Source organism: Solea senegalensis, linkage group LG21 (assembly GCF_019176455.1).
Source record: "Solea senegalensis isolate Sse05_10M linkage group LG21, IFAPA_SoseM_1, whole genome shotgun sequence".
In the NCBI taxonomy this organism is placed as follows: Eukaryota; Metazoa; Chordata; class Actinopteri; order Pleuronectiformes; family Soleidae; genus Solea; species Solea senegalensis.
The window spans coordinates 1901026-1916085 of NC_058040.1; the positions used below are offsets into that span (position 1 = coordinate 1901026).

General features: G+C 39.7%; 1 protein-coding gene across 1 annotated transcript; it reads right to left on the reverse strand.

Annotated features, from left to right (window-relative positions):
- Positions 1-1286: 1286 nt before the first annotated feature.
- LOC122787121 (serine/threonine-protein phosphatase 2A 55 kDa regulatory subunit B alpha isoform-like) lies at positions 1287-13949 on the reverse strand. Its single transcript, XM_044053719.1, has 10 exons — positions 13680-13949; positions 10065-10133; positions 7161-7258; positions 6486-6651; positions 6267-6379; positions 5997-6174; positions 4902-5066; positions 4649-4818; positions 3379-3470; positions 1287-2734 (listed from the first exon to the last, which is right to left on the reverse strand). Exons 1-10 carry the CDS (start codon positions 13684-13686, stop codon positions 2455-2457), a joined length of 1338 nt encoding a protein of 445 aa, XP_043909654.1. The 5' UTR covers positions 13687-13949; the 3' UTR covers positions 1287-2454.
- Positions 13950-15060: the final 1111 nt, after the last annotated feature.

The window sequence follows — 15060 nt, forward strand, 5'->3', positions numbered from 1 at the left end:
GCTGCGCGATGACGTCACAGCGCTCGCCTGATAAGGGCAGAAGGAGGGAGGAGTCAAATGACATAACAACACCTGCCTGACAGACACGTACGCTTACTGAGCGGCCATTTTATTAGGTACATAAGAATCTTCAAAACACAGGAGATGAAACACGAACAACTACAAATCAACTAATCATTTAACCGAGTACGTTTCTGCTATTGTTATGTTAAAGACATAATTGCACATTTTTATGCAATTAAACTTATTTCATTAAGTTTACTTTTTAGTTTAAACGTTTCCTATATTTAATTGATATTTGTTTGTTTTTTCTATTAAAAAATATACCATTGTAGACACAAAAGACATTTTAAACAGTTTTTTTTATACAGTGTGTTTAAGACTCACTTTTTCAGCCTTTAACTAATGATTTTCTTCTTTATTACATAACCACAACTTTTATGTTGTTCTATGTTTTTGCATTGTTAACTTTTTCCACATACTTCAATTTAGACACTTGATTCAACCTTCAAAATGTTCAGGTCAACCAAGACAATATTACACATATTTTTTTCAATTGAAATATTTCATTATTTCATAAATATTAAACAGTTTCTGCAATTATTAAAATGAATGTCAAAAACACATTTTCATCTTCTAATTCCACTTACATTAACAGAAGCTGAACTCAAACCTCAGAATGTTGGACTCGATTAGGACATTATTCAGTCCAATTAGATTTCCTGTGCATTTAATACTAAGGTACTTACGTGCTAATGTTCTATGACTTTCTGGTTCTATTCACAACTTCAGTGTGGAAACATCAAAGCATTCAAACGGTGACTTTTATCCCTTAGTTCAGATCTTTCCTGACCTTCAGTTAAAAGGAGTTTTTTGGAATTTGCAGCCTATTCATTTATTTTACATTAGTGTGCAGGTGGAAAGAGCTCGATCAACATGTTTTTTTAAAGAAAATGTGTCTTTATGATTTTCCCCAAGGACTTTTATACTAATGAGTCAACTTCTACATAAAGTGAGGACCAAAGTCTTTATCCCTACTTTCACAACTTCTTTCAAAACATGACCATCAATATGAATCTTCTTATGAATATAAATTCAATGCAGCGGGTCAGATCAACTTCAGCTCAGACAGTAATCCTACTGCAATGTATTCTTTTTCTATAATATTCTGTAACTTATTCACAGATATTTTAAATATATACATACTGTGCAAAAACTAAACACTGATAAAAACCAAGAGAACTCAACACTGATCTTGTTCCTCGACAGCAACCATGAGGCAAAAATGCAAAAAGTAGTTTATTATCTTCACTGTCATAGATTAAAATTGTAGTTATACACATCAGAGGCATCGATATAGTCTGAACTGTCCATGTTTTAAATATGTGTGTGTGTGTGTGTGTGTGTGTGTGTAGACATCAACTGCTGTAAATCCTTGAGTAATGTATCACCACATACAGAACAGGAGCAGTCATAACGTCTGCAGTAGTTGAGACAAAAAAAACAGAAACTTTAAATGATTTAATGCCTCAAATAATGTTTTTCTTTTCTTTTAAACCACAGAAGTACTTTATGTTGGTGCAGTCATGAAGTCCAGTGTCAAATCAGATCTGTGGTAAATAAACCGTGGAAGGAAACAACAAAACAAGGATGTTGTGAGGTCCAGCTTCATTTCACAAAATAGGACAGCGCAGATGTGATGACATTATTTCAACGTTTTAATATAAATATGACAATTGTAATATTTATCTTTCAATAGGCTATCTCTGAAACCTGACTACCGTCGAATACAAAAACAAAAAAACAAAAAGAAAGAAAGATGTTAAACAAAAAAACAAACCTTTCTTGTAGAGACTAGACCTCTCTGGCCAGCCAGAACCTAAAGCACAGCCACAGTGAGAGAAACACGCTTTAAATTCATGGAGTTGAACACCAGGGGGCAGCAGTCTGAGCAGGAAACTGAGTGTTCTCATGATTGAACAGACAAAAAAAAAAAAACTATGACAGAAGATTAGACAGACAGGCAAAAACAAAAAGACTGGCAAATTCTTTTTCGTAGAAAAATAAACAACAATGGCACAGGACGACGACGGGGAGCAACTAAACAAGTGTCTGGATGTTCATACACGGAGAAAGTTATAAAAATAAGTGTGTGTTCATAATCTGAAGTAAATGAAAGAGGTTTTTACTCACGTTAACCCCCAGGGGGCAGACAAGGGGCAGGTGAGCCGGAAAAAAAACAAAAAAAAAAACAAAAACAAAGCAACAGGGAAAAGAAATTGGCACAACGTCACTGAAACAACAAGGCAGGAGTCACAAGAGCAGAGCGCCCCCTGTCCACATCTGAGCACAGTCTGGTCACCAGGAGCAACGGACACACAGGGAGCTGGTTACCGGCGGTAACCGCAGATCAGCTGCGGGTGGTCATGTGACACCATCCACGCCAGAGCTGAGTTAGTTCACTTTGTCCTGGAATATGTAGAGGTTGTTGGTGGTTGCCACGGCGATGATGTTGTCCTGGGGATGCCAGGCCGTGTGAAGGATCTTCTTGTTGAAGTCCAAACTGTCCACGCTGATCTCGTCCTTCTTGCGTTTGCCGCCGGCGCAGACCTTCCGGGGCTTGAGGACCTGCAGAGGTTTGCTGTTCTCTCTGGACGCCTCCAAGGTGACGTCCCGTCTCTGACCGCGGTCAAACATCCGGAAGAAGTTGTTGTAGGAGCCGGTCATCACCACACTGATGAGGACACACGAGAAACACGGGATTAACACGTGTATGAGGAAGCACTGGCGCACCGGTCGCGGGTATTTTCTTTCATATTTTTATATTTGTATAAATCTAATCCCTCACAGGGATTTGTGTGTTTACACAATGAGCGCCGTCTGCTTCGAAGCTTGAGACTCGTGGGACAGCGAGCGCCGTGCATGCTGGGAGTTGTCGTTCATCTACATGAGCCAAAATATTATTTTCCTGCCTTTCTCACTTGCTTCGAATATTATTTCACATTTCTACGACATAGACGAGTCAGTTTAAAAAGACATTCATCTTTCCAGCAGTGAAATATTGCTTTAATAGTAGTTTTGAACATTGATATCAGAATTTTTAATTGCCATGGTTACCTTGAACTATTCAACTTTTACCACAAGTGGAGGTCGTAGATGACACTCTGAAGCATCTCGTCCATTACATCACGTATGTTTGTGATCAAAGTTAAACACAGATAATAATAATAACAATAATAAAGACACATTTCTAACCTTTATCTCTTCATCACTGGTGTTCTCAGTACATCAATGACATTAAACAAAGATGTGACAAACAACAAACCCTTGTGTTGTGCGTGTGCGTGCGTGTGCGTGCGTGCACGTGTGCCTGCTCACCTGTCGTTTCCGTTCCAGCAGCATTCAAACTTGTCAAAGATGCAGTCGTTCTCGTAGAGCGAGCACAGTTTACTCCTCAGATACTCGTGAACCTGAAACATTAATGAACACGTTGATGTTTCAGAGGAACAGACGCTGCTCGACTCAGTCATAACACATGTGCTGTGGTGCCTCCTTGTGGAGATGGTGTGGTATTACAGGGATTAATAAGGAAAAAAGGGTGTGGCCACACACAATGAGTTTAGAGCTGCAACAATTCAATAATTATTGGATTAGCTGTGAATTCTTCATTAATCAATCATTAATCTGTTTCTTTATAAACCAAACTACTGATCAATTAATCAACAATTTGCCTTTTATGAAGATTATTGTTAGATTAAAAACCCTGATGATGGGAAACAACACCAGTGTCTACAGATGTTTTACGGTTGACTTTTGTTTTATTTTGTCACACAAAGAAAAAACATATACTCATCTTCACGAGGGAAATACAGAGTTAGAATTACAGGACTCCAGTTCTTTACGACAAAACTTAACCTTTGACTTGTCCATAAGTTTGTTAAAACATTACTTTTAATGCAATAACTCAGCTTGATTTCAATGTTTGTCATTTCCTTCTTCAAATAGTGTTCATGTTACATGATAATAATAATAATAATAATAATAATATAAACACTCTCGAGAACAGCTTCAATCGGGTGATTGAAAAGAGCTCTCACTCACTTACTGTCTGTCTCACTCAATGTCTGTATGTCCGTCTAACTCACTCACTGTCTGTCTCACTCAATGTCTGTATGTCCGTCTAACTCACTCACTGTCTGTCTCACTCAATGTTTGTATGTCCGTCTAACTCACTCACTCACTCACTGTCTGTCTGTCTCATCCACTGTCTGTCTGACTCACTGTCTGTCTCACTCACTGACTGACTGACTGTCTGTCTGTCTCACTGTCTGTCTCTCGCACTCACTCACTGCCTGCCTCATTCACTGTCTGTCTCTGTCTCTCGCACTCACTCATTCACTGTCTGTCTCACTCACTCACTGTCTGTCTCATTCACTGTCTGTCTTCACTCACTCACTCACACTCACTCACTGTCTGTCTGTCTGACTCACTGTCTGTCTCTCGCACTCACTGTCTGTCTCATTCACTGTCTGTCTCTTGCACTCACTCACTCACTCACTGTCTGTCTCGCACTCACTCACTGTCTGTCTGTCTGTCTGTCTGACTCACTGTCTGTCTCTCTCACTCACTCACTCACTGTCTGTCTCACCTGATGAGTCTCCACCGGCCTGTTCTCCATGTTCAGGTCCCAGATCTTCACAGACAGATAGTCTCTGGTCATCATGTAGCGTCCGTTGTGGCTGAACTTGACATCAGAGATGGAGGAGATGATCTCAGAGAAGAAGGAGCGATTACTGGGGTCTTCTGGCTCCTCGAACACTGGAGCACAAACAACAACAGCCTGGTTATGACACGTGCTCAGCTGTTGAGGTGGAGACGTGCTGATGGTGGTGCACACTAACATTTGGAGTGTTTGTCACACAGGGCAGAATCCCTCATGTCACACAGACGGATGGTTCCTTTGCTGCTGCTGTAGACGAAGGTGTTGCACTGATGAGGATGAAACTCCGCTGCTGTGATCACCTCTGTGAGATCCTCCATGTTGGCAGGTTTAATGTCAACAATATCTGCAGAGCGCGGGGTTAAGATGAACTCTAACTGATGTGTCTATGACAGTATCAACAGCCACTGATGACTCCGTTTATGAATTATTCTGTGTAATAGTTCATATTTTGACCTAATGAAAAACACTTAGTATCTCCATCACCTGGCCTCATGTCAGCTGCAGACGACCAACTTCCTGCTCCGTCATGCTCGTACAGTAACAACGACGTGGACACGCCTCTCCAGGTCTATCATACACCACATTTAAGACAAAGCTCACAGAGCTTAAACTTTGTTTTCCAGCTTTCTTTTCAGAAATATGAGAAGACACTTAGCAAACAGTCACTCTGGAAATGTTTGAAATGATGTTTACGCTTCACAGCACGTACAGTCTGCACCTGAGTGAGAGGAAGCACCATCCCTGACCAGCAGGTGGCAGTCATCCGTATTTGTTATTTAAACAAACTGGAAGAATTATCCAGCAGAATCCGTGAATGTTCATTCTGTCCATACCAAAATGGGAAAACAATTTGTTCAATAATTACATTTTTAATAAAACTATCTCGGACTTTGTGATCAATTAAAATGTAGCAAATAAAAATAAACTGGCTTCATCAGAACATCTTTGTGTTGTTTGGATAACTCCTGGTAACTCTCAGTAACTCATGGGAGAAATAAAATCAGGTCAAATTCGGCTGAATAACATCTTTCATTTGATTTGAACATAAATTTGTGGTTGAGATTATAAACAAATAAAGAAATGACGAGCCATTTTTTCCCTTTTCCTTTTAGATTCTCAGGTGAATACTGAAAGATTCAGCAGCTTCTTCATGTTACCGCACTCAGTGAAAACACTGGACGTGAGGTTACAAAGTAAACGAGGACAGTTTGGGCGAAGGCTCTTGACACTGTTGCGTCTCTGTGTCTCAGCAGTGACGGACAAACAAGGATACTGAAGCTGCGGTCAGTGATCTCCAGGTTCCACAGGTTGACGCGCAGGTCGTCTGCAGACAGGTACGTCTCGTTGTCACTGTTGACGGAGATAGAGTTGATGTGGTAGGTGTGAGCGTTGGCAAACACCCGGCGAGGACTGGCTTCCACCATCAGGTCCATGGGTATTAAAACTGGAACCTGACGGAAGAACAGAGAAGAAACCAAGGATTTCATGAAGATCCAACATCAATTCATAAAATACTCAGGCCCTGTACCCTCCAGTAACTCACCCGCAGTGATGTGATAGTGTTGGGGTCTTTATAACGTCCATCCTCTTCTTTCAGATTATAACCGTCAGGTCTCTTGTCTCGTTCACTGATTTTCCATAACTTAATCGTCTTATCTGCACAAACAGGAAATGACACAGGTCACATCCTTGTGTGTTTTAAGACGCTTGACTTTGTGGTTAAATACCTGCTTATGTGTCACCATGTATGATGATAACGCACCGTTAGTGGACAACAGGAACTGAGCAGCGTTCTTCTGAGGGAGCCAGCGGATCTTGTTGATCTTCTCCTCGATTTCCAAACTCTTCAAGTAGTCAAACTCTGGCTCGTGGCTCTGGAAAGTGCTGTAAACGTTGTATTCGCTCCGAAACTGAGGCGGACTTTTATTCTGTGACATAAGAAGATAAAACAAGTTAGCACAACATGATTTTAAGAGTGTTTTCTACGTTTCTTCTGCTTCTCCCTTTAGGGGTCGCAACAGCTGATCATCTGCCTCCATCTTGTCCTCATCTGTCATTCCAACTGTCCTCTGTGGTCGTTCTCTTTTCCTCCTGCTCCATCTTCAACATCCTTTGTCCAATATAACCTCTGTCCCTCCTCTGCATGTCAACAAACCATCTGAACCTTCACTCAGACTTTATCTCCAAACCACTCCACCTGAGCTGTCCTTGGATTATATCCATCCTGGTCACTCCTAAAAACTAAAATCTCATCATCTCCAGCTCCTCCTGTGTCTGTCATACATCACAGCAGGACGCACTACCATCATGAGGACCTTTACTTTTGCTGTTTTTTCTTGTTAAGAGTGTTTTCTAAGTTTTTATGAGTTTAGAACAACTACTAATACAATCTTGTAAAAAGGTAAACAGTGTGTGAAAAGAACTGAAGCAGCTTTACCTCGATCTCCTGCTGGAAAATGACCACGCGTCCACCTTTGTCTCCTGTGGCCAGCAGCTCTCCGGTCTGATTAAACTCTACAGTGGATATGATGTCCGCTGCAAAGTCCAGCACAAACATGACAATGGTGTAAGCGTTCATTGATAATGTTATTTTTTAAACTGGTGTAGTAGATGAAGACAGACGTCTGAGCATGTAGAGCAGACAAAAATGATCCAAGAACTAGTTTTTCCTCGTTTCCTTCCCCAGCAGCAGTTTCTTTATGAACGATAACATTCATCTTACACACTTAACCCTTTGGTGTGCGATGGCGCAGAAAGACGATGCTGGTGAAAGGTTACAGCAGTCGTCCTCCCTGCAGCTCTATGTCAGAGATATTGTGCGTGACCTAAAAGTTGATATACTTTTCTATTAGAGCAGCAACGGAGTCATTATTTCATCAGCATCCATTTTATGTTTGTAACAATTTACCCCAGCGACCCCCAGAATGGGGGCTGTGTACTGCAAATGGGCCGTGAAAGGTTATTAAATGTTTTTAATTTTCTTGTATTTCAGTTTTTAATTGCTGTAAAATGTGTACGACAGATTTTAAGAAACATTTACAAGAAATAAAACAAATAAACATACGTAATTTATGTTATTTTTCTTTTCTCTGACCTGGTTGTAATACGTACACATCTGACAATATATGTGTATATATATACATATATATAAATCAATATTGTGGCATTTTATGTGTAAGTATCCAGTGTGAGTCAGTCAGCATACAGGCATAATATTTCAGTATTTGCACTCAATGTTAGTTTTGCAGCCGTCATCAAACACTACTGTTAGGGACTAGAAAACGAAAAATAACACATACACATACAAAAAAAAAACTGAGAATGTGCGAGAGGACACCCTTGCGGGACTTCTCCCTTCGCCGGTGGTGTGCTGCGATTCTAGGTCGGCTTGGAAAAGCTCAGGGCGAAGGTGGCTTTACAGCTTTACTTTCTGACCTTACACTAACCTCAAGTAAGTCCTCTTGGGGGACACACGCATATGTTGGTACATATCATACGTGCCTGTATAAAGGAGTTTAATACAGCCCTATATAAAATCAACAATGATGATAATAATATTAAAGCAAACAGAGCATCCATATTGAAATAGTATCGTATTGGCAGATATCCAAATTCAGGTATCGGGATCGGATTGGAAGTGAAAAAAGTGGATCGGAGCATCCCTTTATATAATATACAATAAACACCTCTGACATGTCTGTGTGTCCCTCAGTCTGTCAGGTTCTGTGATATATCACTCGATCTCCGTGAATTTAAAGTTAGCAGTGAACTCTTGCAGTTTGAAAGCTTTTCCTGCCAACATGGCAGAGTTAACAAACTGAGTCACATGACGTCAACAGCTGAGTATGTGGATAAAACCAGCAGCAGCAAAACAGGCTGCTGTCAGATCACAGGAGGGAACATGAGTGAAGTATCCAGACTGACAAGTGACGGAGAAGCTGCAAGACTTCTGTAAGACTCACACAGAGACTCAGTTAAAACATCTCCATCTCCATCTCTGCATGATAACCACACAGACAAAGAATCAATCCAGTGTGACAGATAAAGCCGTGGAGAGTATATAATATTAATGCCTAACACCAGGGAGCGGGCTAAGACCCATCTTTTTGAAAAACGGAAAAATGAGGAAGATGATGAGTTTTTACCTGCTCATAGGGCTGGGTACAGAGCTTCGCTTCTTTTATGGCACCGACCGTGCGTTCACGTGTAACTGTGTCATTAACTACACGTAAGTGACGAAAAACGCCACGAGGTCCAAAGTGTGGCTCCATTTCAACTAAAGTGATACTAATATAGAGCGCGACACAATGTGTTTAATAGATATCGCCACTGAGGTCGGCAACACGACAAATGTATGGACCTCAGAGCAGGAAGTTGCTCAGTATTTGAATGTAAGAAGAGCGGAGTGCAGACATCCACCTGCTCTCATGTTACACAGCGGCCTGATTTCAAACCTTCATCCATGACGAGGACACAGTTCTGATGGCGCTGTGTCGGGAATTCAACAGGTGACTTTACGTGTTGTATGTTTGTTTACTGCAGCGTAACATGTGCTTGAACTGGGATCCATGAAACGCTAACTTAAGATATTAGTGTGTTATGGCTATATAGCTAACTAAATGAAAAGCTAACTGAATATAGACAGTAACTGATGAAGCTTAACCTGTTATGTTTATCCTGTCCTCACAGTGACCTCTGACCCTGATGTGAGGAGGAGGAGGGCGAGGTCAGTCAGTGTGAATCTGTTCACACGGACAGGTAAAGAAAAACAAGACGAGTGCCACAGTCACAACTTTAATGTTTAAGGTTTGTTACCCTTTTCTACAGGAGGTGAGGAAACTGTTGCTGTTGTTGACCAGTTAAACCGAGATTATCTAAAGTTATCCCAGCCTAGATTATGGTTTTTGAGTAATAATAATGCAACCATGTTATTGTTTTGTGTTCTAATGTCAAATATGGACATGATAAGACGTTGATTTTACATCTGTAAGTTTCTGTGAGATCCTTAGTGAAAATCACTTGTCACTTGTTTGCACTGAAAATAATTTGTAGTTCATTTTTTTATGTAAAAAAAGTGCACGAGTGTAAAAATGCCAAAACTGAAAAATAAAAACAATGGATTTTTTCCATAATGTGTAATTTTCTTTTTTAGAAATGATATTATAAAACTGGTATCGAAAAAAGTATCGATTAGGAACCAGTATTGAAATGAAGGTATTGTTATTGGTACCGGTATTGAAGATTTTTGATTGATACGCAGCCCTGCCTGCTCATTCACTGCAAAACATTTAATCAGCTCTTCTCCGTGTGTGTGTGTGTGTGTGTGTGTCAGAGCTCACACCTTCAGCGACGTCATCATCAATGGCTCCTTTCACCTGAGAGAAGCACCACTGCATGTCACCTCCAGGTCCTGCAGAGACATACAATGAAAACATGACTGAAGCTTTTCTTCATTAAATGTTGTGTTGAGCGTCTGCCGTGAGTCAGAGTCGTGCTTACATGTGAGTGCAAGTGTTTCACAGGAAGCAGCTTCAGGGAATACATGAATGTTGAGTTGAAGTATTTGTGATTTCATTAGGATTCATTGTTTAGCCTCAAGTGTAAAAATCCAACATCTTCAAAGTTCTACGACTGTATGAGGATTTGAGTAGGAATGCATGATATTGGACTTACAGCTTTTAATATCTATAAATATCTACAGCTTTTATTTAGAAGGCAAGGAGGGAGCAGTTTAGTCAGTCTGTTTGTCATTAGTCATATCAATGTGCATTCCTCGATATGAGCCTTTACTTTTGCTGTGCTTTTCTTTTTCTGATAACATCAATGTGAACTGTATAATTGTGATTTAACTCCAATAACAGGTAAGAATGAGCCGATATGACACTGGTGCAAATCTATGGCGAATCCTTTGTATCTCATGCATCACTATGCACAGACAAAATGTAAATTAAGATCAGCAACAGTATTTTAGCCGAGTCATGTTGTGGGCTTCTTTATGAGATAAGTATATTTGTTAAATAATTGGAGAATTATGTCTTTAAATCAAATGTGTTGTTAACAGCTTCATAGTTTATTAAAAGGTCTAAAATGACTGATGTTGGCATCAGTAGACCCACTTTGTGATTTAATTGATTACAAATTAACATCAACTTTTTTCTTCATTCTCATCGTCATCACTTCCAGGTTCAAGAAACATTTTTATATTATGTTTTCTGACATTTTATGAACCAAATGTTTCTATGGTTTGTTGCAGCCATGTTGTGGGCTGTTTATTTCTTCTTTATAGGAATATTTGTTCCACAGATGGTGAATTATGTCTTTGAAAGTGCCTGAAATGTGTCAACAAATGTGTTATTAACAGCTTTGTGGTTTAAAAGGAGTAAAATTACTGTATCAGACAGATATCTGTATTAGTAGACAAAGGAGTCTTGTAGCATCTCCGTCTGCTACTTTGCCATCACTCACCTCAACCGGTTCTCCAACATCTCATTTCACAACCTTGTTGAATTATTCATATTTTTCATATGCATTTATTTTTTTAAAACCCTATGATTTCTGTTATTACACAATTAAAGGGGTTTGTAGGTGGACAATAAGTGAGCCTGTACATCAGCAACCATGAAGCAGCTCTGCAGAACAATCAAGGACATTTATGAGTCACTCAGGTTTCATCACACACACACACACACACACTCTCTCTGACGGGAATTTAACACAAAGTGCCAGAGCAGGGTTTGGTACAGATCCAGACAAAAAGCAGCACTCTCACTGAGACTCCCATCATCCTTTGCAGGAGAAAATGCAGAAAGTAATCAGGTGATTAAATGAGCAATTCATGTCACTGATCAGTTTCAGAACCGTGTGTAAAAGCAAAACATCAGCGACATTTCTCCACCCAAACACACACGAGGCATGAACTAAAAATACCACCGGTGACCTATTTTTTTGCTGTGTAGCACAGCCATCACTCAAACACAAGTGGTTAAAGTCACAGTTCAATGTAATGCAATTTCCTTGCTAAATGCTGGCAATTAACCCACGTTTTCAGGATTGTTAAAAGTCAACTGACTTACACTTCAGCATTGTTCAGTTTGATTCTTGTGTCACGCATTTCCCCTGGTTATGACGTCATGAGTCGAGCAGAGTGGAAACACACCATACGTCACTTAAGCCCCTACAATAATACTAATAATAATAACAATAATTATGCAGGACCGTGTTCAGGCACTTTACTTGAATGCCTAATAGAATGTTTCTAATATTTTGTTTATGAGAGCAATAAACATTTGATTTGTGAAAAAAAATCATGCCAGAGAATTGTGATCTCAAGTCTAAGCAAAAAATTGTGATTCACATTTTTCCCAGAATTGTGCAGCCATATCCCAGTCCACTATACCAATAATATAATAATCAATACATAACATAATACAATGATATAGCAATACATCACAATATCTGTCTCACTGAAGAAAACAAAACGTTAACGTGAAAAGTTAAAAGTGCAGGATTTCTCCATTTGTTCACAACATAGAGAAAGGTCACAAAGTCTAAGTATTAAGCATGGATGGCGCATCTCTCAAAGTAGCTTTCTCCAATCGTATCCCGCTGTAATCTCACTCTTCTTCAGCCAGGTCACTTCTGCACTAGGTTGAATTTCTTTAAAAAGTAACGTCAAGAAGTACAATCACAGAACTGTCATTACAAAAAGGCTGCTTTTACTCGTGTGTGAATTATGTGTTTGTGCAAATGCATCAAACTATAAGTTTAGTAAACTGTGTATATATACTGTATACATATATATACACACACATATATTTATATATGTATATACACACACACACACACACACACACATATATATATATATATATAAATATATGAAACACACACACACACTTTCATAGTGTTTAATGATTAATAGAGGAGGTCTTAAAATAGGCCTCACCTGAACTTGTGTTCTACTTAAATGTATTAATTTTCTCAGATGATTTATTTAGAAATGTGACATTAAATCAAACCAAAATATGAGGGGGTAAAAATAATCTGACACTTATCCACAATATTCATATTACTCAGCCCTCATACATATAGCGTGTTTAGTTTAATTTAAGCAGTTGTTACTTAATATAATGGAATATAATTAACACATTTCAAAAGATAGATGATTTGTTTGCTCCTTTTGTGATTTCCCAACAGAAAATCATATGTAGCTCAATAAAAGTGTTGAATAATACTGAACTAAAATGATATAAATGAATGTTTTAGAGTGTGATGAGCAGACATGAATCAAAGATCAGTGAGTGACAGTAAAAATGTCCTTCACTATGATTTTCTTCATTCAAAGTCATGTTTCATCTGATGAATGAAATGTACAAAGCTACAAATACATGACTACTTCAGATTAAAGTGAATGGATTTTTATCTCTACATCATCAACACACTACATTTATCTGACGTTACCTTTAATTTAAACCATAAACCGTTGAAATAAATAATAAAAAACCCAGTTTTTGGAGTGTGCAGTAGCAGCAGTGGTTAGGCCCGCACTGTTAGCCTGCATGTGGCCAATGTCAAAGTTTCAGCTACCGCTAGCACAACAGTATAACACTACACAGACATGCGAGATATTAACTTACACTTAAATGTTTTATTTACATATATATCAGCAAAATTAGACGTTTGCGCAGAGACGTCTCAGAAGCGGCGGTTACGACTGCGGAGAGTCAGCGCTGCACAGTCACGGAGGGAGTTAGCTTACTGGACCGTGGTAAACAGCGAGCGCCCAGCTAGCAGCGGCTGCTTAGCCTAGCCTAACTTAGCTTAGCTTAGCTTCAGGCCAGATGGGCGACGGCGGCGCTGCAGTTTGATGCTAGCGTTAGCAGAGCTGGTTAGCTCCAATGAACAGACGTGTTTACTGTGTTTGTGAGATGATTTACAGAGAATCATCATAAATTACCTGCCATGACGAGACACACAGTGGAGCTTTCCTCAGTCAGTCACGATCCTGCTGCCCACTCCCACGCGCCGCCGCTGACTCGTGGGATCTCAACTTTTTCTTCCGCTCTCTCTCGCTCTCTGTGCGCGCGCGTGCGTGTGTGTTTGTGCGCAAACCTGCAGCAGCACGCGCGCTAAATTAATTCACCGCTTATTTTAGTGTCTCTGTGTGTGTGTGTGTGTGTGCCGGCTCCCTCACATCCACACTCATTTATTCCTCCTCTTCCTCTTCCTCCCTGCACAGACTCAGTGCACGTGCACTACAGGCTTTTTCAAGCAAGTCGAGCGCATAGCCACGCGCGTGCACATCAACGCCCTCTTTACTGGTGATGATGGACAGACACACACACACACACACACACACACACCGATCATCAGCCTGAGATAACATAAGACAAGATAAGATAAGAATCATCTTCCTTTATTTCAAACAGGAAATGGTCAGTTTTTATGTATTTCTTCCTGTGACATCACGTATCAATAAAAACATGTAGAAATGAAGATGAAATCACTATTATTTTCACTCATTCACTCACTCATGTACCACTGGGTGAAAGGCAGGGTCACACCTATGCAGAGGTCGCCAGGTCACAGCCGTTCACCCTCGCAGTCAGTTCAGACTCATCCATTAACCTCTGCATGTTTTTGGACCTTGAGCCTTGGTTGGACCAGGTCATGAACCTGAACCTTCATGCAGTGCAGCTGCACTGTTCATAATTATGTTCATAATGTGACGTCATTATACCAGCCCTCTTTTTGTGGAATTATCCCTTTAGACTGTTTTGTATTGAAACATGAATCTGTTTTTTAGCTTTGAGCTGGATTTTGTGCAGGTTTAATAGAATATTATCAACAGATATTGACTTTAAATGAACAGACATGAGCCTAACTTTAACGTTAACTCATGTTAACCTCTTGTTAGACTAATGACTGAATCACAGGGATTAATATCACCATAATCAGGACATGACCATATCTGTCTAACTGAAGAAGATCGCTGCCCAACGTTACCTCATTCACCTGAGCAGCGCCACCGTGAGGAGACATGAAGTAGTGACGCCTGGTCAGTGAAACTCAGCAGTTTAAGATTTAAGACCGTTTGTGTTTGTTTGTTCAAACATGATAAAGTTCCCAAAATAAAACCCAGAGGAAGTGAATTCACAACAGCTAAATAATCAACTTCCACCATTAGATTATTATTATTTTTGCTGTGGATAAAAACAACAATCGTATATTGATGTCAAAATAAAAGCACTTTAATGTTGGAGAGGTTGTAAAATGAAGTGAGGAGTAAAAGAATAAAAATGCACTTGTCCATGATGTCACCCAAGTCTTATAGTATG

Bases quoted from the DNA above. Each gene is read 5' to 3' on its own strand.
- LOC122787121 (XM_044053719.1), bottom strand. The intron at 6,380-6,485 runs GTGCGTTATCAT...CTGTTTGTGCAG, and splicing joins GTTCCTGTTGTCCACTAACG to ATAAGACGATTAAGTTATGG. The intron at 5,067-5,996 runs GTATCCTTGTTT...CGCGCTCTGCAG, and splicing joins GATCACTGACCGCAGCTTCA to ATATTGTTGACATTAAACCT.